General features: G+C 44.6%; 3 protein-coding genes and 2 non-coding genes across 5 annotated transcripts in view; 1 reads left to right on the forward strand and 4 right to left on the reverse strand.

The window, feature by feature from the left end:
* grk3 (G protein-coupled receptor kinase 3) overlaps nt 1–8,184 on the reverse strand; it is a 63,212-nt gene extending 55,028 nt beyond the window's left edge. Inside the window, exons 1-2 of the mRNA XM_047569960.1 lie at nt 6,060–8,184; nt 5,870–5,991 (exon numbers count right to left, since the gene is read on the reverse strand). Of these exons, the coding sequence (XP_047425916.1) occupies nt 5,870–5,982 (113 nt within the window). The 5' untranslated portion in view covers nt 5,983–5,991; nt 6,060–8,184. The remainder of the gene's footprint in view (nt 1–5,869; nt 5,992–6,059) is intronic.
* Nucleotides 8,185–9,714: 1,530 nt separating this feature from the next.
* Nucleotides 9,715–9,786, reverse strand: trnam-cau. The gene has a single exon. It is a non-coding gene; the product is annotated as a tRNA-Met (tRNA).
* Nucleotides 9,787–9,792: 6 nt separating this feature from the next.
* trnar-ccu lies at nt 9,793–9,865 on the reverse strand. The gene has a single exon. It is a non-coding gene; the product is annotated as a tRNA-Arg (tRNA).
* Nucleotides 9,866–11,273: 1,408 nt separating this feature from the next.
* Nucleotides 11,274–13,177, reverse strand: cryba4 (crystallin, beta A4). Its single transcript, XM_047568933.1, has 6 exons — nt 13,064–13,177; nt 12,405–12,448; nt 12,136–12,254; nt 11,894–12,035; nt 11,653–11,795; nt 11,274–11,513 (listed from the first exon to the last, which is right to left on the reverse strand). Exons 2-6 carry the CDS (start codon nt 12,441–12,443, stop codon nt 11,366–11,368), a joined length of 591 nt encoding a protein of 196 aa, XP_047424889.1. The 5' UTR covers nt 12,444–12,448; nt 13,064–13,177; the 3' UTR covers nt 11,274–11,365.
* Nucleotides 13,178–18,993: 5,816 nt separating this feature from the next.
* crybb1 (crystallin, beta B1) lies at nt 18,994–22,758 on the forward strand. Its single transcript, XM_047568930.1, has 6 exons — nt 18,994–19,140; nt 19,338–19,481; nt 19,967–20,085; nt 20,363–20,495; nt 21,207–21,349; nt 22,363–22,758. The coding sequence occupies exons 2-6, from the start codon at nt 19,359–19,361 to the stop codon at nt 22,538–22,540; spliced, it is 696 nt and encodes a 231-aa protein (XP_047424886.1). The 5' UTR covers nt 18,994–19,140; nt 19,338–19,358; the 3' UTR covers nt 22,541–22,758.
* Nucleotides 22,759–23,148: the final 390 nt, after the last annotated feature.

Consider the following 23,148-nt stretch of genomic DNA (forward strand, 5'->3'; position numbering starts at 1 on the left):
TTTTACTTTATATTGGTTGTATTTATATTATTTAAATTAATATTGTGTTTAACTTGCACGTCACAAAATGCCTTAGAAATAAAAAGGCTGTTTTTGGACAAAGTTTGCATGTTTTCATTCTTGAAGCACTGGCACCGTTTCAAAAGTGCCAGTTTGGCTCCGGTATCAGATAAAACCTGAACCAGATCCAGACCTAGTCGATGACTTGGGGAGATGATGCAGATTTTGGAACAAGCTGAAAAGTCTCTCACACAAGTTAAGTTCTTCTTTGTTCCTGGCGTTTGGTTATTTTAGATCGGCCGACGCTCGGTGATAAACCGATCATGTGGTGACATCCCTACCTGACTAGCTGGAAAATGAGTGCACTCATGCATCACAAGATTGTTTGAGTACTGACAGAAATCACCGCCGGTCTATTTGTTCACTTCTTAACTATTTAAACCTTTTTTTTTTTCCTGTACAAATATTTTTAACCTACATGCAGCAGCTCAACACAAAAAAAAAAGTTACAAAACGCGGCTTCTCCCAGCATCTGACCAAATCTCTGTTAGCTGGTCCAATATAAAAGACACCACCTCCTCCTCCACCACCACCACCCCCCAACTGCCTCCAGTGTTACTGTCAAAATCTCACCTCTCTGCCAGAGGACTTAGCCTTGGCCCGCCGAGAATGTGGCAGCACCACGCTATCTCCAAAGTGCCACATTTAACAAACCAGGAGGCTGAAAGCTTCGCACACGCTGCTGCTGCTGCTGCAGCCACGACGCCATGCATTAAACGTTTGCACGCGTTTTGTTTTTCTTTTGTCTTCGCGGCCTTTTATCGAGTTCTCGGGAAGTGGCTCGTCTCTTTATTCCCAGATCTTTTTCCAATCAAAGTGTAATTCCTCTGAAGCACTCAAGCTCCATCACAACATGTGGTATAAGGGCTCGAGAGGGAAATAAAAAGTGTTTCGTGCAGTTATATTGGACACATTATTGTGATAATAATGACCTAACATGACATGTTTTAAGTGCATTACTGCAAGTCTTGCTTTGTGGACTGATTTACTCAACAGCAGTGCTTTTACGGGTCCATTAGCCGAGGCTTTCATCTCCTCAGCCCCTGTATTATAATGTGTAATAAATAATAAAGCTCATATCAGGCTCAGAATCACTTTATAAACCACATAAAAAAAAAGAAAAAAGGACAGAGAACACAATGTTTTCACCTCGACACCACATCAGCTGATCTGCTCCTCTGGTTGATAATGTGCTAATCGGGCAAAGGGTGTCGACTTCGGCTGGAACGAAGCTGCCAATCCCCCGGATTAACTTCCAGCGTCAATGTTTCCCAACCTGCATTCTCAGCCGAGCATAATAACGAGCGGACTCAATTAGCATAGCATTCGGTTTCACTGGCGGCGCGAGGCCGATTAAGTTCTCAAGCGCGCGGCCTAAACTTAGCGCTGACAAATTTACACCGTGTGTGAAGGAGGACGTCCGGGCCAACGCAGAACCTCAGCGGCCGATTCACCCGGAGGCTCGATGGGTTCGCGATGCTGATCCTGCAAAGACCTGCCGGACCAATCAAAACGTCGGGGCGGGGCTTAACGTGGTGATGGATAAAACAGTAGTTTGTCTACGTCATTCGAGAGACTACGAGATTTAGGGCCTTATAAAATCAGCAATCACACGGAAATGGACATTAAATTACAGAGCTGGCTGTCATTTTACGTAAAATATGTTTTTTCACGATAAAAGGGAACTCATGTGACGCGAAAATGCTCCAAGGGTTTCACTAAAACAATGCACGCTTCACCCCCCTCCTCCCCTCATTAACAACGCAAACACGTCCAAGAGGCTAAAAAGCTTAGAAACTAGTAGTTGATTAGTTAAAATTTCGTTACCTAGTTCAGTCTCAGGGTTAAATTTGCATAAAATGCTAAAACCTGACACATGTCGCTAACAGCTAGCATGGTAACGTTGTTTTGCAGCAGTTTCTTTCTGCACCGATCACCCTCTAAAACTAGCGTTAGCAGTAGCTAGCATCACATCAAGTAAATGGCTCTGATTGGTTGGAGGCAAATTAGGGAACAGTTGATGTAACTGCACAGCATGTAACACACAATCGTCCGATTCAGATCAAAACTTAATCTGAAAGGTGGGATATGAATTCATAGAAAGCCTCTGCTAGATTTTTTAAAACTTGAGGCATCTTCTCAGTAGGAATGTTTTGCAAAGCTGCTTTCGCAACAAGTCAATTTAAAAGAAATAGAGAAGAGCCGTACGCAAGCTCGTAAAATTACGGGGGGGAAAACCACAAATGTCTGAAACCACTTGTTTTGAAAGTGAAATCCCTCTAAATTAATCAAATCAGGACCTTGTGAATCAGAATGGGAACGATATGGGATATCAGCAGCGATATCCGGCCCTGTTGGAGATTTATTTCATTCGTTGTGTTCCTCTGAGCCACAGACCTCCATTGTTGTCCAAAAAGAAAAAAAAAAAAACATCAGTGAGTCACTGTCGCGTTGCAGTTTATTTTGACTCCATACAATAGGCTGCAAAGAGCTCCAGCTAATCCGAAAATAGTTCACCAACTTCTGTTTAGTTCAGTGGAAACCCGCGGACTAATGCCACTGACAGATTCATTCGGCCGTGAATTAAACTATAACTACTTTCAGGAAATGTGCAGGCTTGTGCCATACAAGGTTAAAAGCTGAGCTGTGTATCCTGAGGGTGAATTTACTGAGCCCAACCCAAACCACGTTCACCTGATCTCCAGATACCATAGCTACTCTAATTCCTCTAATCGACTTACTGAAGGTAGTTGTTGGTCGAAGCCCATTATTTGATGCGACGCTCATAATTTAGCTTCGTTATTTGCCCTTTTAGGTTCCTTTAGCCATGGGCGAATCCCATGCCTCTGGTGTGGATGGTTTCCCTTTGGGGGGTTTACCAGGAAGGAGAAGGTGCCATGATAGGCCCAGAATTTACTGGAGGGGTCATATACATGAACTAACTAAAGAACCTTGGATTAAATAATCAAGGGGAACTGGAACTGACCACAACACACTGTTGGACAGGTGGACGAAAACGAATGAATGGGTGAATGGAGGCATTTTGAACGTTGTTATTCTGTTAAATGATTCACTTGAGTCACTTTCAAATTTGCCTACGCCAACTGTCTTTATGTTTCCGCTCCTGAAGAGTCCGTTTTTGTATTTTGGACGCCATTCATTAACCGAGCGGTCGCGGGTCATTAACACACAGCCGACGGTCGACGTAGGAAGTTGTTTCGTCGTGTGTTCCCACGACGGGATGAAGCAGCACAATCTACAAAAGGGCTTGAGGTTGGTTCACTCAAATTACAAGTCATTTGTCTTTCCACTGGTTTCCACAAAAACAAGCGAAAGAACCGGTTTATTCACGTCTCACCCCGTTCTCCCCACAGAGATACAGAACACTGTCCAATCAGAGACCAAACCCATCCTGACCCAAAGCAATCACAACTCGTTCCTTTGTATTTAAGGCAAATACGTTTTGGGCTTTTAAGTCTTGTTCATTAGACTTGGAAAACTGTCAGATTTGACTGTAATGGGGTTGTGAATCCAGAACCTTTACACTTGTGAGTGGATTCCCCCCAGGACGGATGTAAACGCTGAACCGATATACTTTTAGTTTCTTTACTGTGACCTGGCTTGGAGATCGTTTTGGCCCATGTGGCCTTTCCTGGCGTTTCCATTTCATTATGGTGTGTTTCAACTGACTGGGCATCTAGAACCGGTTCAGAATTCAGATTTTTAAAGAGTGACTGATAGATTTTTAATTCCTGAACCATATAACGCACACAAACTACTAATGAGAGGGCTGCACCGCATTTTAACGGAGGCCGACGACGTGTTTTAATCGTGAAAGATTGATCTCTGGCAGCTTTAATACAGTTTATTCCCCGTTTAACCCCAATAAAAATGACAAAATGTCACGCATAAACTTTAAAAACACACTTTTGGTGCATAAGGGCTGTTTATGTAGATTCGTATAAACATGTAAAAAATGCTGCTAAATAAACAGTTTCTTGCAGCCAACGCATGCTAGCAGAGCCGAGAGCGTTTTACGACACATTATTTTAGTCTGCGATGAGCGTTTGATGTCCAAACGTTGCATTTTCGCCGTAGTGTTGCTTTAAAATAAAAAAAAAAGGCCTGTTGAGTTTTCAAACTAAAGTCTGTCGTAGCAGAGTTCACTGAGATGATCCAGCTGGTCCCTTTAGCCTGAACCGAGCCAGTTACTGTGGACGAAGGAGGCCAGGGACAGATACTTTTACAACTGTTAGACTCAGGTTTTAAGCTTATTAGCATTTAACTGTTTTTTCTTGCACCGTGTTTTTTATATTTCTTTCTTGTTGTCAGTAAAGGAGACTTTCCTCGTGTGACCCGCGTCCTGTGACGTGCAAAGATTGAGACGTTTGACAGAAACGCAGCTTGATGCCGTGAATAAATTAGCAGGTTTATTTTAGAACCAAACTGACACAAACTGAAACCAACTGCAGCCTACTATTACGAAGCCAGGCAGCCTACAAACTTTCACAAAGGCCTGAGCATCCGACGCAAACCGGGTCCTGGTCCCGGCTGAGCAGCGCTGGCTGCAGGCAGATATGCATCAGTTGTAAAATAATCAGCTTATGTAGAGGAGCACTTTGATGTTGACCTGGCGTCAGATACTATTGACAGTTGTCATTTAAGGAAGCTAATCAGCTGCTCTCAGCTGCTGCTGTCAAGAACTGCCAGAGGTGAGATTTCATTAGAATCCCCAGAGAGCCTTTGTCTGAGCGCTGGAAGGTTTCTCAGAACATTTCTGCCTTTTCTTTTCCTTTTCTACGACAGATCAATAGTTAGAGGCCGTGAAGGACGGTGTTACACCCTCCTAAACTCTTAATATCGACGACACTTTATCTGGGGAAGCGCATTTAATTAGATATCGCAAGAAAGTCCGTTTTAATCGAATCATTTCAGTCGGAAAAGTCGTCAGGCTGCGTATTCATTAACCGTGTGTGATGAAGCGCCCGGGTCTCTGCCTCCTGACAACGAGTCAGCGAGCGTCTCCGAGGGCCGACCTCCTCATCCACGGCGGCTCGGCTCGAACGCCGTTCGTTTAACCCACATGTCGGCGACGGTTTGCGATTAAGAAACGCACAAGGAGGTGCAGGCGGACGTGGCCGACGGGGATCGGATGGGACGACGCCGCCGTCATTTGTCTAAACCCAAATGGCTTCTGTGAAGAAGAAGAAGAAAAAAACAAACGCACAACCCTCACAGGAGAGCAGCTATATCTCAATAACCAAATTTTTAACCACATCCTCTTCGATTCAAGCTGTGCGCTGCACCTCTGAAACCTACAGACTTTCCCAGCCCCCTGAACAAAAAGGACGTGCAGTTATTAAGAGTAGAGGGCGAGGAGACGTGCAGATGGGTGGCGTTTTATTTCGATCTGACTGGAGCTCGCTGGGTTTTATGGCCTGATCGCGCTGGTGCATGAGGAGGTACCAGCATTGCCCCGATGTATGCAAAAAAAAAAAAAAGCAACACACAGCTGCATTTGTGAAAGTTCTTGTTAAGTTCCAGGTGTGACAAAGAATGTATGAAAAGAAAAAGAAGAGGGGGTTGGATGGAAAGCTGCAGCTAGAGTCAGGTTGGAGAGGAAGCACTGCCTCCATCTCCCTATGTGGCCGCGTACGCACAAAAAATAAGAAGAAATGAAAGACCCCCCCACTCCTCCTGCTCCCCACTATGCACCAGACGTGCAAAACACAACACATGCTCCAGGGAGCGGAGGAGGAGGTGGAGGAGGAGGTGGAGGTGAGGGGGGGACACTAAAAGATGCGCTTACCTGGGCTCGGGGAGGATGATTTTCTTGCTCGCCCGGGCCGCTGGAGTCGACTTGCTCTTCTCCATCGCCATCAAATAGCTCACATCAGCGAGCACCGCTTCGAGGTCCGCCATCTTCCGACCCTGGGACGACCCAAAAATGTAAAAAAAAAAATAAAATAAAATAAAATAAAAAAAAAAAATGGAATAACCTATCAGATAACCGGGGCTGGCGGGGTTCTGTTTTCAGTCAAAAAGCAGCAGTGTCCTCCTCCTCCGCCGGGGGACGAGCAGCATGAAGGGCCGAGCTGAGCCGAGCCGAGCCGAGCCGAGCTGACCATGGACCGGGACCGGGATCGGGACCGGGACCGCGGCGCTGTCTGCAGGCTGCCTCACCTCACACCACCATGGGGACAGAAAGGGGGGAATTGACGGGGGGAGACATCTGGGTGACGGGTTACTGGAGGAAGATGCAGTCAGCGGGTCTGTGTAATCCCATTTAGTGCACGAATAATAAGAAGAAGAAGAAAAAAAACTGCAGCTTTCTTCTTTCTCCCTCCTTCTGAGGCGTGTTGAGAGGAGAAAGGTGGAAAAAAGGGAGATAGATAAATGAGATGTGAGGCCAGCACTTCCTTCCTTCCTTCCTGCCTCTACGCGATATGTCTCGCACAGATAAATAGGATGATGCAGGATCCGAGGACAGCTGCTGTCAAACCCTTACAACAGGTCCTCCGGGGACTCCCCTGGTCCTCTCCGAGCCGCTGGTCCTTCTCCACAGCCCCGCATGGGTTTCACAAGACACGAAGAGTGGGGAGGGGGGGGGGGTTAGATGGGTGGTAAGATTCCTTAAAAATGTAAACAGCCGAGGAGAAAAAAATCTAATTTTAGTGGCTGCAGAGTCAGAGCCAACAAAAAAATGCTAGAAGTCAGAGGACACGTGTGTATGTTTTTATATTTATGGGCCTATATCCTCCCCAGTGGGAACAACAATCAATAAGGAGAAATGGGGGAGGAGGCGGCTTTCATCCTTGGTGTTTCCAACTGGTGCACCATAAAATTACAAGGTGTTGGCACAGATAGAAAACCCGGGTTAAAGGTGAGGCAGGGCTCCATAAAATCCACCCTGGTCCTGGTCCTCCTGCTTCTTCTTCTACTGTTTATGTAGCTTCCTGTGCCGTTAACGTTCAATTTATCGGCACGAAAACAACACAAACAAAACAAAAATAAAAATAAAATGCTAGTTCAAACACTTCTTCTTTTTTTTTTCTTTCTTTTTTTTTTTTTTACTTTTTTGAGAAGAGTTTAGCACCAAAACCCAGAATCAACCCCGGGAGCTAAGTTTGTTTTAGCCTCCTGCCAATATCGATATTTGGGTTCGGCTGCTAGTTAGCTCCCAAGCTAACGAGCCAGCAAAAAGAATGAGAAGAAGAAAAAAAATGATAGCATGAATGCTAACAGTTAAAAAATATACATTTAAAAATATTAATAATAAACTGTTTTCGCTCGGTTTAGTCTACGTAAATGCAGCTTCGCGGGCTACTAAACGCTGGTTTTCAGGCTGATAAGACCGGAGAGAGACACAGGGAGACCCGTGTTGGAGGTGGGGGAGAGAGAAGCGGGGAGGGAGGGGGGAGAGTCTGGCTCCGGTTCCCAGAAACAGCCTCTTCGATGGCGGCTTAAAAACAGAGGCGAAACACGGGGAAATAATCCATATCTCCTGGTCGGGGGGTTAGCCCGGGTGCGTTGAGGGGCTGCGCGTCCTCGCTCGGAAGCTACCGACGGCGGGTCTTGACGGTGACGCCGCTGATGGTGGAGGAGGGGTGGGGGAGATGGAGCTCGGTGGTCCGCCTGTTTCAAACGGCAACTTTCCCCCCTGCGTCCAGCAGCAGCACCGCCGCCACCTCCACGGCTCCGTAAACCGCTTCTAAACCGACGACCCGGAAGGCGGAAGAATGCAATGTCGCCAGCTTTTTTTTTTTTTGTGCGGCGTGGAAATGACACAAAAAAAAGAAAGAAAAAAAAAAGAAAAAGAAAGAAGCTGAAGCGACTCCTGCTTGCTCAGGCTATCCGAGCCGAGAGAGCCCGTGCTCGGCGTCAGGAAGCGTCCTCTCTCCGCTGCTGCCGCCCCGAAGCACCGATGTCTGTCGGTGGGGTTTTTTTCTAAGCTGCTCCTCGCTCTCCTGCTCCAATATGGCACATGTTGGGTTGAGGATGTATTTTTCAGTGTGTGTGTGTATGTGTGTGTGTGTGTGTTTTTTCTGCTAGCAGCACAGTGGCACTGCTTGCTTTGTGGTTCGACTTCCTCCCACTGCGGCGCGGGGGGGAGAGGCTCGGAAAACCCGGAGCGGCTCCAGGCTGGAGCCGGAGCACATCATCATCATCATCATCCTCACCATCATTATTATTATTATTATTACTGTTATTATAAGACATAGATAACGACGGAGACAGGAGGGGACATGCATTCAGAAATATGCATTTTAATAATCGAGGTGCAGGTTTAGATAAAACGCGGGATGATTTCCCCAGCTTCAAATATTCTTTTTATGAGGATGACGTGCACCGCAGGAAATTTCCCAGACAGGAGAAATAATATGATATTTAAATTGGATAGAAAAGCTTTTAACCTCCCCCTGCAGCACATTGCACATACAGTCTCCCGCTATTGATTTACATATTAAATCTGAGGAGTCACGAAGCAGCAGCAGCAGCAGCAGCTTCTGACAATTAATATTACAACACACTGCGCTTTCTGGGAGGACGTCTCCCCCCGTGGGATGGAGGCCATGATTCGGTGGAAACGCAGTGCCGTTTCCTGGTCGCTGCTGGTAATGCTCCCGATGCACTGCATCGGTGCAGGTCTGCAGGCTGCACTAAGGCCTGCTGCACACTGGGCTGCATGCAACGCCGGGCAAAATATGGAGCCATTCCCCAGCGGTTATTTATCTATTCAAAGATAAATATGCAAAAAGAATCTCCACTCTAACATGACAAGACAGGATCAGATCAGATAAAATAAAACAGGATCAGATCAGATCAGATCAGATAAAACAGGATCAGATCAGATCAGATGAAATAGGATCAGATCAGATCAGCGTTGCAGCCTCAGACAGTTTAAGGACAAAAGCGAGGATAATAGGAGGCAAACATAAGCTAAGCACAAAAAAAAAAAATAGAAAATTAAACACAGCTACAGTTATAAGAGCAAGTTAACTAAACAAACTAAAATTAGCCTCAAAGCAGGGATGGGAGAGGCTGCTACAGACGCCATCTTGAAAATAAAAAAAAAAAAATGCTCCTTTTCTTCATCAGAAATGAAAGTAAACTGAATAGAGTTGGGTCAAAAAGTCCGACAGCACCAGTGGAAATAATTCATATTTCATTCAAATTTCTTGCAAGATACTGGAAAAAATAATAGTTTGCTTCGTCAGAATCAGGATGTTTATTGTAAGTTTCTACAGCAGCTCAACGGATGTAATAAAAACCATAAAACTAAAAACCATTTAGACTTAAACTTTAATGATCCACAAGGGAAATGACTTGGTCACAGTAACTTAGTTGCACATCAGTTCAGTGCCACTTAAAAAGTTTTTATGCACCGTTCTACATAAAAATGTCTCAATGCATCAGCTGATTATTATACATTTACAGGTAGTGAGCCCATGTTTTCAGTCCCTGCTGTGACCTCCTCCTGCAGCACGTTTCTGGTAACTGCTGATCTGTCCTCTGCAGGGACACACTGATCAGCTGTTACCACAAACATGAGTAAAGGAGGTTTTAGGTTCTCACTGAGGGATGGATTCAAAGCATCATCTGAAGAGTTTGAAGCCATTTACTCATCCAGCCCAACGGGAAAAAGGAGGGAGTTAGCAGAGGATGGTTTCGATCCATCGACCTCTGGGTTATGGGCCCAGCACGCTTCCGCTGCGCCACTCTGCTATCAAACACCCCAGATGGGACTCGAACCCACAATCCCTGGCTTAGGAGGCCAGTGCCTTATCCATTAGGCCACTGGGGCTCCTGCAAACCAGCAAAGTTCACATGTTCTGAGATCGTGTTTGTTATTATTGGTTAATGTGAAATTAATAATCACTACCTCTCACCTATTTGATTAAAATTCAAAATGTATGTGAGGATATGAGTGAGCACAGGCTAATGATTGTCAGCATATTTATCAGATATTTTATTGTGAAAAGATAAGTGTTGTTCTTGTCTTTGTTGCATTTGCTCCAGAAACCTGTTTGGTTTGTGTTGAGTAAATGAATTTAAGGAAAACATGTCTCACATTTATATAGTAAAGAACTACATTTATAAAATGTTGTTTTTAGCAACAGGTTCTTCATTTAACTCCTGAACCAAACGTTGTTTTCGTAACGAAGGTTCCATTAAGAACTGAATAAATAAATAGATTCTGTGTTTGTCTGGATTGGAATTTGGACTGAACAGGTGCTTTGATCGTAGGCGGAGGAGATGTGAGCTTTAACACATCGTCATGTAAACATTTGTGTCTTTGCTCTGCATGTATGAGCTTGTTCCAAATGATCATTTTAAAGCATGTTAAATAATACAATATTGACTCTACATGTTGAAGTTCCTGAAGCCGTGTAGCAAATATTTACCGAAGCAAACACACAGAAGCTGTTTAACCAGCAGCTCCATGTCACATTTTAGGTGTTCAGAGGCTTTTCCATTATTTTTACAGGATTATCTGATCACATATAAAACTCCACACGATAAATTATTAAAGACGTGAGCGTGTGTTGAGGAGATGTAGAGAAAAGAAACGTAAAGGGACATTTTTGGGGCTGTGTATTTAGTGTAAAGAGACTTTAAATAGAGATCTTTGAAATATTTGTGAATTTATTTGCAATTATTTCTGCTGCTACCAACAGTTCGTTATAGAGTAAATCAGGTTCTGCTAAATAGGTTTAGAAGATTTTTTTACATTTTTGCATAAAAACGACCCATTTTCACATGAGTCCTGAAATTAGACCAAGAGAACCCGGAAATATTAGACTTTTGTATTAGTTTATTTGGCAAAAACGAGCCAATATTACATATCTGTGAGTTGCTAAAGTTTGCGGAGCTTTGTTTTCTGGTAACTTTTGATCAAAACCAGTTGAGTTGTGAGATGTTGGTGGTTTCCTCTCATCAACTGATGCTAAAACATTTCTACTGGATGAAGGTCAGGACTTTGACTCGGCCTAATTTATTTATAACTAATAATCAGACTGAGATCTGCTCTATTTCTTTTGCTTTTACATAAAATATAAAGTCCGATTCGAGCCGCAACTGTTTCCAGCTGAACCTTTATTGGGAGGAAAGCCTCCGTGCACCATCGTATAAAGTGTGTGGATGTGACAGTTATTGAGGAACTCTGTTCTCCGGTCTACTAGAAAAGCAGAAACATTCGGTGGAAGTCGGAATGGTTTAAGAAAAACAGTTTATTCAGCAGTGGGAAGCAGCGGGGGTCGGGGGTGAGGGGTCACATGGGAGAAAGGGGCTTCGGTGTGAGTCGCTACTGCTGAATGCGGCGGATGGACTGGATCTGAGGGGTCTGGCAGTGGGAGCCAAACTCCCTGAAGTGTTTGTACTCCCCACAGTGACGATCACACTCCATGATATACTGGTATCCACGGTAACCAGGGTACTGGTAGCACACGAATCTGTTGGGACATCGCAGAGAGGGAAGCACACATGAAATAATGTCGCAAGAGGCGCCTGTTGTGAAAGCCTGAGCTGGATTACATTTTTAGTATTGGGCTTAAAATAGAAAGTGGAAGGAAAGCAGCTGTGGACACTCACGCTCCAGACTGGATCCTGAAGGAACCAACTTCGTTGTTGCACCATCCCATGGCCTGGAGGGAGGGGTAGTCGTCGCTAAGCTCACCCTTGCGGCCCAGGAAGTTCTCACGCTCATAGATAGTCATACGACACTCTCTGTGGTTCTGGAGCAAACAAAAGAGCAAACCGGTTCCTCCAGATTCATGTCCCATCCAAACGCTCAAACGCAACGTTTTCCGAAGCAAAACAAGACACGACTTACGGCACAGGCGATAGGTCTGAAGGAGGTCATTCTCTCGATGTGGTAGGCGTTGCTGCCCCCGTAGGCGTCACACTGGGGGTACTCTCCCCTCTCCAGGACAAACTGCTGACCCTGGTAGGAGGCGTGCTCGTAGCCCACCCAGCTGAGGGCCAAGAAAGAAAAGATTAAACTCTTCAACCGTCCCACACGTTGATCAGCACCTGGTTGTGCCCTCGCCGTTGTGCAGAGACGAGTTTACTCACGCTCCACTCTCCACCCTCAGGGAGCGCACGCTCTCGAAGCCGAACTCCATCACGTTGCAGCACTCGGAGGTGAACTCATGGCGGCGGCCCTGGAAGCACTCCTCATCGTAGACAATGATCTGGTGCAAAAAGACAAAGGTGTTCACGCACAAAAAAACAAAAAACACCACAAACAACCAGCGCTAATCAGGGTGCTAGCCGTTAGCTGGCCCCAAAACTGAGGGACTTTTAGCAAATGTTTCGTTTTTTGTTTTTTCCTGCAGACTCACCTTCCAGTGGCCGGAGAACTTGGTGCAATGGTGAGTCATCTTGTCTGGGAGAAGGAAACACGGGACATATCGTGGGAGAGGTTAGCAAAGTGTACAATTGCTAGCAGAAATAGTTTACAGCACTAAACGGCACAAAGAGCTTCAAGTGTCTCTTAGCTTCTGCTCTCAGATCCTGTTTGTAAAAAATGTTGAAATGTTGGAGAAGCACCAGCCACATCACGTCCCGAGGCCTCGGCGTTTCTATTTATAGCTGCTTCTGAGAAGATCAAGGGGGTCACGGAGCCGTCGCTTTGGCTCTTTCTGTCTCTTTATCTTGATTTTCTGACCATTTCCTCCTCTTTAACCCCCCCCCCCCCCCCACCTCCACTACCCACCCCCACCTCCACCCCCACTACCCACCCCGGCTGCTGAAGTTACTCAGACTTTCCACCATCACCACGGTTTATCTCGCCCACTGGGAGCAGCCATGGAGCAGAGATGGAGCCCGGGTGGCTCCTGTTATGGGGGAGATTAGGAGGAGGTGGAGGAGGTGGAGGAGGAGGAGGAGGAGGAGGAGGAGGAGGGCGGGGGGGTCTGTCTGTAGGGTGAAGGTGTGTGCATGTAAGGGGCTGCCTCACCCGGCTCACCGGGGCCGGCTGTTGGGGGGGTCGGGGACTCACCTTGCTTTGATGCCCTTGGGTTGTCCTGCCGTGAGAGTGAGAGGAGCCACGCGCCCCCACCCTTTTAAAGCCTCCCCTGGCAAGGGGCCATGCCGAAAGCCCCGGCTCAGCAGCATGGGAGGGGCCTTCTCTTTGTCCCCCCGACAAAAGCGGGGCTAATCTGTGGAGGGGCAGAACTGCAGACGAAACATTATCACCCCCCCGATGCGGAGGAACAGTGCGCATATAGGTTTTAGTATAAAATGGTTCATGAATTCAAGTTTCTTCAGATGAAAACTAAAAACAATATTGAATTAAATTTGATTTAGAGACAAGAAAATAAAACATAAATGACTAAAAACTGTAAAAGTTCTCTGCCCCTTTATTTCTAGTCTCACCTGCTCAGGTATCTGACCACAAACCAGCTCCATGAAAAGCAATAAACTCACCTTTATCTTATTTATTTAACCGTTATTTAATTAAAAGATTTTCTTTATATGTGACCGAAAAATAAAAATGTTGACTTTATTAAAACAAATAAAAAATGTGCAACTTTTTAAATCTAGTTAAAAAGTTATAATTATTGTGGCTGATTGTCTTTATGCACGTTTAAATATTTGTCCTCTGAGTCTTTATGTCTTTTTATTGATTTGTGTCTCTGTTCAGGGACAGTTTGTCCGTCTGGTCTTTAATTCTCGGCTCCGCAGCATTTTAAGGGTTAAATATTGGGACATGTTCCTAGAAGACGTTTGATCCAGGTCTTCAGTTCTGACAGACTAGTGGGAGGGTTGAGGTTTCATCAGGAACATCTGGGGGTGGTGTCCACCTGTCCATGCGTCCATTAACCTCCCATCATTCCAGCCTGTTTAGGATAAAATAAAGTGAACGCTGTTCATGAACATGTTGGAGCTCATTCATGGTCTTTGTCTCTTTTTAAAGACAAGACTCTGAAGTTTCTGTCACAAGTCAGAATCTCTCTAAGTGGTTTAGTTTTTCAGGAATCAGAGTTAAAAAAACACAGTTAAAAAAGTTGTTGGGTTCGTCTGAATTTTGATGAACCCAGAAATGAAACCAGAAGAAAATGATTTATTGCATCCTGCAGCATTTACTCAAACACAGCTAGTGTCCAGAGCTCTGATTGGTTCATGAAGCTGCTGCTGTCCCATAAACCACCAGAGGAACGATGGAGGGTTAAAGACCAGATACTATAACTCCTGTTTTCTTCCCTTAACTAAACTAAACTAAACTAAACTAAAGTTCTGAGTCCATGTCGTCCTCACTGAGGGTTAAAATGTCCCTCATCAACCATGCAGCTTCTGTTTGACTCATTATGAAGCTTAAAATAAAACGTGTCTTTACATCAAAATAATGTGACATCGAAACTTGATCTGGAGCTGATTCTGTTCCTGCAAAGATCTTCTGGACCAATCAGCTGGTTTTCTTAACGTGGCGATGGACATGAGAGTAACCGGAGTCACACACATTATCTGAGGAGATGTGGAGTTGAATTAGTTTAAAACTAAATGTCTCTGACTAATATTTAGTTATCGTCCTCTAAAGCTAAACCAGGTAGCTTTTCATGAACGTTCTAGCTCTCAGTGGGCGTTAGCAACCTTTAGCAACGGTTAGCATCGCACCAAGTCAATGGCCCTGATTGGCTGAAGGACCACAAGGCAAGTCTAACACAAAATAAGGCACAGAAATAAGTGTGTGATGATGCAGAGGTATGTTTACTTCTACTTTGTTCTAAAAGGTACATTTATTTTAGGGTTAGAGGCTGAAGAATTAGAGGTTAGAGGTTAGGTTCTAGGGGTTAGAGGTTAGAGGTTAGAGGTTAGGGGTTAGAGGTTAGAGAATAGGGGTTAGGGGTTAGGTTCTAGGGGTTAGAGGTTAGAGGATGGGGTTAGGGGTTAGGTTCTAGGGGTTAGAGGTTAGAGGTTAGAGGTTAGGTTCTAGGGGTTAGAGGTTAGAGGTTAGAGGTTAGGGGTTAGAGGTTAGAGAATAGGGGTTAGGGGTTAGGTTCTAGGGGTTAGAGGTTAGAGGTTAGAGGATAGGGGTTAGGGGTTAGGCTCTAGGGGTTAGAGGTTAGAGGTTAGAGGTTAGGGGTTAGAGGTTAGAGGATAGGGGTTAGGGGTTAGGTTCTAGGGGTTAGAGGTTAGAGGTTAGAGGTTATGGGTTAGAGGATAGGGGTTAGAGGTTATGTTCTAGGGTTTAGGAGTTAGATTCTAGGGTTAGGGGTTAGGGTTCAGGTTCTAGGGTTTATGTGTTAGGGCTTAGGGGTTAGGGATTAGGGGTTAGAGGTTAGGGGTTAGGGGTTAGAGATTAGGGGTTAGAGGATAGGGGTTAGAGGTTAGGGTTTAAGGGTTATGTTCTAGGGTTTAGGAGTTAGATTCTAGGGTTAGGGGTTAGGGGTTAGAGGTTAGGGGTAAGAGGTTATGGGTAAGAGGTTAGGGGTTAGGGGTTAGGGGTTAGGGCTTAGGGGTTAGAGGTTAGGGGTTAGGGGTTAGGGGTTAGAGGTTAGGGTTTAAGGGTTATGTTCTAGGGTTTAGGAGCTAGATTCTAGCATTAGGGGTTAGGGGTTAGAGGTTAGGGGTTAGAGGTTAGAGGATAGGGGTCAGGGGTTAGAGGTTAGGGGTTAGATGTTAGGGGTTAGGGGTTAGAGGTTAGGGGTTAGGGGTTAGGGGTTAGGGTTTAAGGGTTAGAGGTTAGGGGTTAGGGGTTAGGGGTTAGGGGTTAGAGGTTAGGGGTTAGGGTTATGTTCTAGGGTTTAGGAGCTAGATTCTAGGGTTAGGGGTTAGGGGTTAGGGGTTAGGGGTTAGGGTTCAGGTTCTAGGGAATGCATTATGTGAATGAGGTCCTCACAGAGACAGAAACTCTGGCCGGTGTGTGTCGCTGCATAATGAGCCTCTTGTAAACAGCAGAGCTGATCCACTTGTAGCAGCACACATCTCTAAACAGATTCATTTCCTCTGAGCACGAGGGAATGTCAGCAAACAATCATCCACTTCCAGATAAAACTCACCAGCTGAAACTCTGAAGCAGCAGAAACAGAGACGACCCATTAATTTATATCTGGCTCTGAGTGGCTGTGTCCTCGTTGGCCGACTGACAGCAGACAGAGGCAAAGGTCAGAGGACGGGGAGGACGGTGGCTGATAATGCTGCATCGTCATCATCTGAGAACTGGAGACAGAGTCTCTGGCTGTGAAAAATCTTTAAAGACCTTCGACGAGGAGGGGGAGGACTAATGTGCCCCCTAGGTTTGGATCCAACAGGCCACAGAGGTCAATAGATTTAGAAGTCCTCATCTTGAATGTGCACAGAAGAGATGCTGCATCATTCCAGGGTTAAACATAGACTGTATATAAATATGGACACCATGTTTCCATTTCCTCTTATTGGCCAAACTGGTGCTATTTTCCCACGGATGCGGGCGGCGCCATCAGAGTCTGATCAGAATCGTCCACATAATTAATACTGCGCTCTGCTCTACCTGCACCAGTTCCATTATTCACTGAACTTATTTTTGCACTGCTTTACGGAACGGTTGGCATGGCAACTGGTGGTCGCCATTATGTCACATCCTGTTTTGTTCCGAGCATCAAATAAAGCAAATGAAACTATAACTATATTAACTACCTAAAATGACTGAAACCATCCTTGGAAAAAAAAAAAAAAATGTGATGAATATTTTAGTATTTTAGTTTGGCACAAGCCCCGCCCACTTACATGGACGGGGGTGGAGCTTATGACCTGTACTGCAGCCTCCAGCCACCAGGGGGAGCTCTACTAGCTTTGGCTTCACTTTAGAGTTCCTCCGTCCGTCCATCTTTTTATATTATATTACATTATATTATATTATATTATATTATATTATATTACATATAGATGTTTTTCAGGTCTTTGTAATCACTCTGCATCACTTTCCATCCTCTTCTATTTGCGTCACTTTTTCTTCAAGAATCTCTAATAGTCCAGTTGTTTCAGCTTCTGTTAAATTCTAAATGAATCTGTGGAAATATTTAAGGTAAGTCACCACCACAACATCCTGCTGCAACAAATACTCCCCAGCAGCTTCTTTTCCCGTATCCTGGATGGAGCAGACTGAGGCATCGTAGAGGTTTGTCTTTTAAAGATGAAATGATATGTGCTGTATATCTGATATTGAGCCATGGCCTCTGTGGCCGGATTACACAGCAGGATTAGTTCAAACCTAATCTACATGTATCACACACTTTAATCCTGCTGCTTCCATCACAGCGGAGGTGATATAATCCAGATGTAATCCAGCCGCATTAATCCCAGATTCCCCAGCGGCAGCAGCCGCAGCCTTTCAGCTCTAATGATAAGATGCAAACTTTAACCTGGATGTAGAGATTTAGTCCATGAGTGGATCTACTCTCTCTTTAGCCTCTTATCCTCTTCTAGGAGTCACTTTAATGACGTTAATGTAAAGTATCGCGCACAGAGTCACTAGATCCTGAACATAATTAACTTTGTCCACATCTGTGGACTAGATCTGTGTCTACGCGTTGTTCAAATGAAAAGTGACAGAAATAATGACACAGCCCTTTAATAACTTATACGAAAGTGGAAAAAACTTTATACAAAATATTAAATACCGGTTACTCACATTCTCTATGTGTCTTTATTTATTTATTTATTTGTGTCTCTTCAAAATGAGACCAGAGTCAAACAATGTGTCTGTTTGTTCCTGTGTAGGTAACAGAGGCAGTAGATTAATGTATTATAATTAATATTCAAGAGGGTTTTTATCAATTATGATCATTAACAAAAAGGTTTACACCAATTCAAATCAATAATTATTATTATCAATTTTAATTATTATTTAATTATCTGATGAAGAAAAACAACTTTTCAACACTTTTTAGTTTAAACCAGACAAACTTTGACATTTATTCTTCAGAAAGAGCTGAAATATTATTAATATTTAACTAAGTGTTAAAGTAAAGTTAACTTCCTTAGACTTTAATGATGCACGAAGGAAATGACTTTGTCGCTGTAGCTCCATTAAACATAAAAACACATGAAAGATAAAATAAAATATGATTAGATTAAAATAAAAATAAAAATAATTATTATCTAGTGAAATAAACAGTGTAATCAAGAAAATGTACAAAATTAGCATCATAAACAAATTGCGTCCTCGTATGGGGACATTTCAGAGGATTCATTCTGCAGACAAAACCTCATTTAAATCCACGTTCTAATTAGCTCGTTAGCTAAAGTACTCGTTTGAGGGCGTTGGGACTTGGACTCAGGTAAAAATTTTCTATTTTGTCACACATGGTGACTTTATTAATATAAACAATGAAATAATCCCCATGGTTTGTGTTTTTGTTTTTTTTTTTTTAAATGTATTCCTGTTCAAAGATGACAGTTAGTTTGTATATGTCTTATAGGTCCCACTGATGCCAGATACTTATAGAAATTAAAAATGACTAAAGTTTGGGTCTGAGGAGGTTAAATAAAGTCACTGTTTCATGTCTCTGAGGGAAAAAATATTAAGTCAGGTCTGTTTTTACCTGAAATATTAGAGCGTAATTCATCGTTAGCACACATGTAGCATCAGAGCTCTTTAGGAACGTTAGCAGAGGTTCATTTGGTCCCGTCGTTCTTCCTTTTTAATCAGAACACCAGTCGTTCCTTCATTTATTTATTCATTTAAAACCTGTTGTCAGGTCCAGAGCTGCAGACTGTTTCTCTGTCCGTCCCCGTAGGTGAGAGGACAGAGGAGTGGATTATGTCTTTGTCTCCCGTGGCCCGTTACATTCCTGCTCTCTACATCCAGCTCCAGCTTTCAGGCCGAGGGCTGCAGCTCACGGGAAAGTGCCTCGCTCAGGACTTTCCTTTGACACCGAAATGCTTACGGGCAGCCAGAGGGGCCAGCGGCGTTTCCAGGCTATGCGATGACCCGGTGGCTTTGCCGCGGCCCAACAGTGATGACGGGGGGGTTTCTATTGTCCCGTGAGCCTCTACGTTCGGCCTTTGCCAGGGTATAAAAGCTGGGGTCGGCTGTTGAAGGCACCAGCACGAGCCAGCCTCCCTCACACGGCACCGCAAGCTAATCTAACGCAGGTAAGGGCACCAGACATGCACCAGAACACCAGCCAGGCCCAGGGCCATCCCCTGGCCTCCACGCCCAGCCAAAGCACCCCCGTCCTGGGGGGAGAGTCCAGCGCCCCAATGAGCCTCAAACCCCAAAACTCCCCAAACCCCCAGGCCTCTCCTCTCCCACAGTGTTAACACCTCCAACCTCTATTTGTGTTCCCCAGACTCTCCTGAAGCCCCTCACCATGTCTCAGACCGCCAAGTCCGCCTCCAACCAGGGCACCGACGCCAAGGACAAGGGAGCTCCAGCCCCAGCTGCCACCAGCAAGGCCACCAAGACCGGCGAGCCCGGCATGGGATCCTACAGAGTGAGTCACGTTTGTTCTGGACGCGGAGCGGCCAACGCACTTAATTAATACTCCTCCCCTCTAATTTACCGATGACATTTAAAGGCCGATACTCGATGCAGGCTGCAGCTTCACAGTCCTGAGCTTTGGTTTGTTCTTATTAAAGATCATCAGGATGATTATAATAATGATTGAAAGGAGGTAAATGTGCATGAAAATACTGGGAGGTTAATGTTGTTCAGTGTGAGGTGGAGCTCATAGGAGTCATTCATCAACAGCATAAGTAAAAATGTCTTTCAAATAAATTAAATTAGATTAAATGTAAAATATTTCCCTCTGAGCCTGAGTTTACAGAAGCATAATTTAGAAAAGTTTTAGTAAAATATATTTAAACTGCTCATTGTTCAGATCTGATACTAATACGTGGAGATTTGGTGTGTAGCTAATGCTTTCGTTTGATTCACGCTGTGCCACCGTCTGTTTGCTGCGTTCGCTCCCGGGTGCAGATCATGCTGTTCGACCAGGAGAACTTCCAGGGCAGGATGATGGAGGTCCAGAACGAGTGTATGAACGTGTGTGACCGCGGCATGGACAGAGTGCGTAGTATCATCGTGGAGTGTGGCCCGTAAGTGACACCAGCACGACTCAGGCCGCGCACACACTAACAAACACACACACACACACACACACATACTAACACACACACACACACACACTCAGCCTCACTCTGGGTTTAAACACATTATCTTTCCTCTAATTCTTCTAATTCCTCTTCCCTTCCTGTCCTCACCCCTCGTGCATCCCACTCTGCCCTGTCCTACATACTCCCCTCCCTTACCCTCCCTCACCCTCCTCACCCAACCAACCCCCCCCCCCCCCCCCCCACCTCCCCACCTCTCCAGCTTTGTTGCCTTTGAGCAGACTAACTTCCGTGGGGAGATGTTCATCCTGGAGAAGGGAGAGTATCCTCGCTGGGATACCTGGAGCAACTCCTACCGCAGCGACTGCCTCATGTCCCTCAGGCCCATCCGCATGGTGCGTTCAGGTTCACCACAGACTGACCACAGACTGACCACAGGTTAACAGGATCAGACGGGAACATTTAACACTCCTTCAAAAACTGAGCTCAAATGCTCATTAAACAGCAGAAATCTAAACTCAGGCCTCTAGACCTGACAGTTGTTTCTATTATAATGAATTCAAACCTGTAATCAATGGGTTTGTATCAGTTACAATCAATTATTCCTATAAACTATACTCAATAATCAGGTGTTTTTATATATATTTATGTGACTGGAGAGAATAGGGTGTTAATTTGAGTCCAAACTCACCTCTTCACACATCTGGCTTTAACAAACCTGAAGACTGTAACTCAGTTTATTACCTTAAATTAATTTTAGAAGCTGAAACCAGACAGAGTTTGACATGCACGCTTGAAAAAGAGCAGAAATATTTACCCGACTGTTCATATTATGTTAAATACTGTTGTTTGATAAGTCCTCAGTACGGAGGCCTCTTTAGGACATTATGAAACCGCTTTATTATTTAACCTGACATGCTATCATTAGCATGTTAGCAGTGGCTGGTGCTTTTAAAGGCGTCTCCTCATGAGCTGAAGTCTGCGGTGAATTTCACAACACAGCTCAACACCGCCCCCGCTGGACAAGCGGTGTAATTACAACAACAAACAACTCAAACTGAGGCATGTTTTTAACTCCTTCCTCCCCGTCTTTTCTCCTGCTACAGGACAGCATGGAGCACAAGATCTGCCTGTACGAGCTCTCCGACTTCAAGGGCAACAAGATGGAGATCCAGGAGGACGACGTGCCCACCCTCTGGGCGCACGGCTTCTGTGACAGAGTGGGCAGCGTGAGGGTCCCTGGAGGAGCGTGAGTCCAAACACCTTCATTATCTTATAATAATATAACAACTGCAGGGTCGGTTCTGTGGGAATAGAGTGGAGGCTCTGTTCTGCACATGTTGTTTTAGCTCCAGAGGAGGCTGCAGGCCTCCACGGTCCTACGCCACAGAGACGCTGTTCATGTTGTCACAAGGCAGAACGCTGACTGTGTCCTCAGGGATCAGTTTTATTGATGGAACCTTAGACTTCCTCAGAAAACAACACTAGAGAACCCCAACAACCTCTTCAAAGAACGACAACCTTACAGACAGGACCTCTAGGACGTCCTCAGTGACAACTAAAAACATAGAAATGGACCTTTAGTTCTTACGAGAACTTTATACCTTCTACATTTAACCCCCTGGAGGCTGGAGCAACTAGAGCCGTGTACAGTCTACAGTTAGAACGTCCTTAATGATTAAACACCTCTAGAACCTCCTCAATGCCAAACAACCATCCTCTAGAAGTCATTTCAGAACAAACAGAACCACCTCAGTGTCCACTAGACCCTTTGGAAATGATTCATTCAGCTCTTTGGTTATAACTAGAACCCTTTAGTTAACCCTAGAACTTCCTAAAGGGTCTGAGGAACCTCCTTAATCACCACCACATTCTCAGACAACCCATGGGTCCTACTAAAGGACCCCCAGAACCTCCTCATTTACTATTAGAACGTTTTAAGAAGCATGTAAATGATTCCTAAACCTAAAGGACCTCTTTGGTGATAGCTAGAACCTCCTTAATGTCACCTATAAACCATTAAAACACCATAAAGTGAACAACAGACCTCATAAATGACATGTCCAAGCTCCTCAGAGACCTCTAGAACATCCTCCAGAACCACAAGAACCCTTCACTAACCACTAGAACCACTGCAATCACCAATAAAGCTTCTAGTATACGTCTAGAAACAATAATAATCAAACAAATGTTATTAGTGGCTGCGTAAAGATGACGGGTGTTAACTGTCCTCCCCCTCTCCTCCCTCCATGCCGGTCTCAGTTGGGTGGGGTACCAGTACCCCGGATACAGAGGCTACCAGTACCTGTTCGAGTGCGGTGACTACAGACACTACAACGACTTCTGCGCCTTCCAGCCCCAGATCCAGTCCATGCGCCGCATCAGGGACATGCAGTTCCACCAGAGAGGCTGCTTCACCTTCACCTCCGCCAGCAAGTGAGCGGCGCTATCACAGCCCCCTCAGCTTTTTATCTCCCCCCCATCTCTCTCTTCTCTCTCTCTGGGCTCCAATCCTTTCCTCCGCCACCACCACCACCACCACCACCTCCACCATCATCATCCCGAAGGAAAGGCAGAATGAGAGCAGACGACACTTTGGACGACCTTAAGTGACTTTTTATGGTGCTAAGAAAATAAAGATGTTGTGAAAAACATGAACCCTCCCTGGCTGGAGCACATTTATTCATTTTAATCAGGACAATATCTGGCTCTCAAGGGCATATTTATCTTTGCCCATTAGAGGTACAAATACAAAAAGGAGGAAATATGATAAATTATATGAGATGTAGGGAAAATACAAGAGACTTTTTACATTTAGTGTAGAATGACAAAAAAAAAATATTATTATTATATCTTATTTTGAAGAAGTACATTTTTAACTGAAGTAAATGCAAAAGTAGTAAAATTCAGAAGTGAAACAAACCAATTAACTCCACATACAACAAAAAAAGTGTACAATATATTACTGTGATGGCATTATTTTGCAAGGTTAACATGGCGTATAATATTTAATAATAATAAATAATCAAAACTTATATATAATCGTTT

Source organism: Mugil cephalus, chromosome 19 (genome assembly GCF_022458985.1).
Source record: "Mugil cephalus isolate CIBA_MC_2020 chromosome 19, CIBA_Mcephalus_1.1, whole genome shotgun sequence".
In the NCBI taxonomy this organism is placed as follows: domain Eukaryota; kingdom Metazoa; phylum Chordata; class Actinopteri; order Mugiliformes; family Mugilidae; genus Mugil; species Mugil cephalus.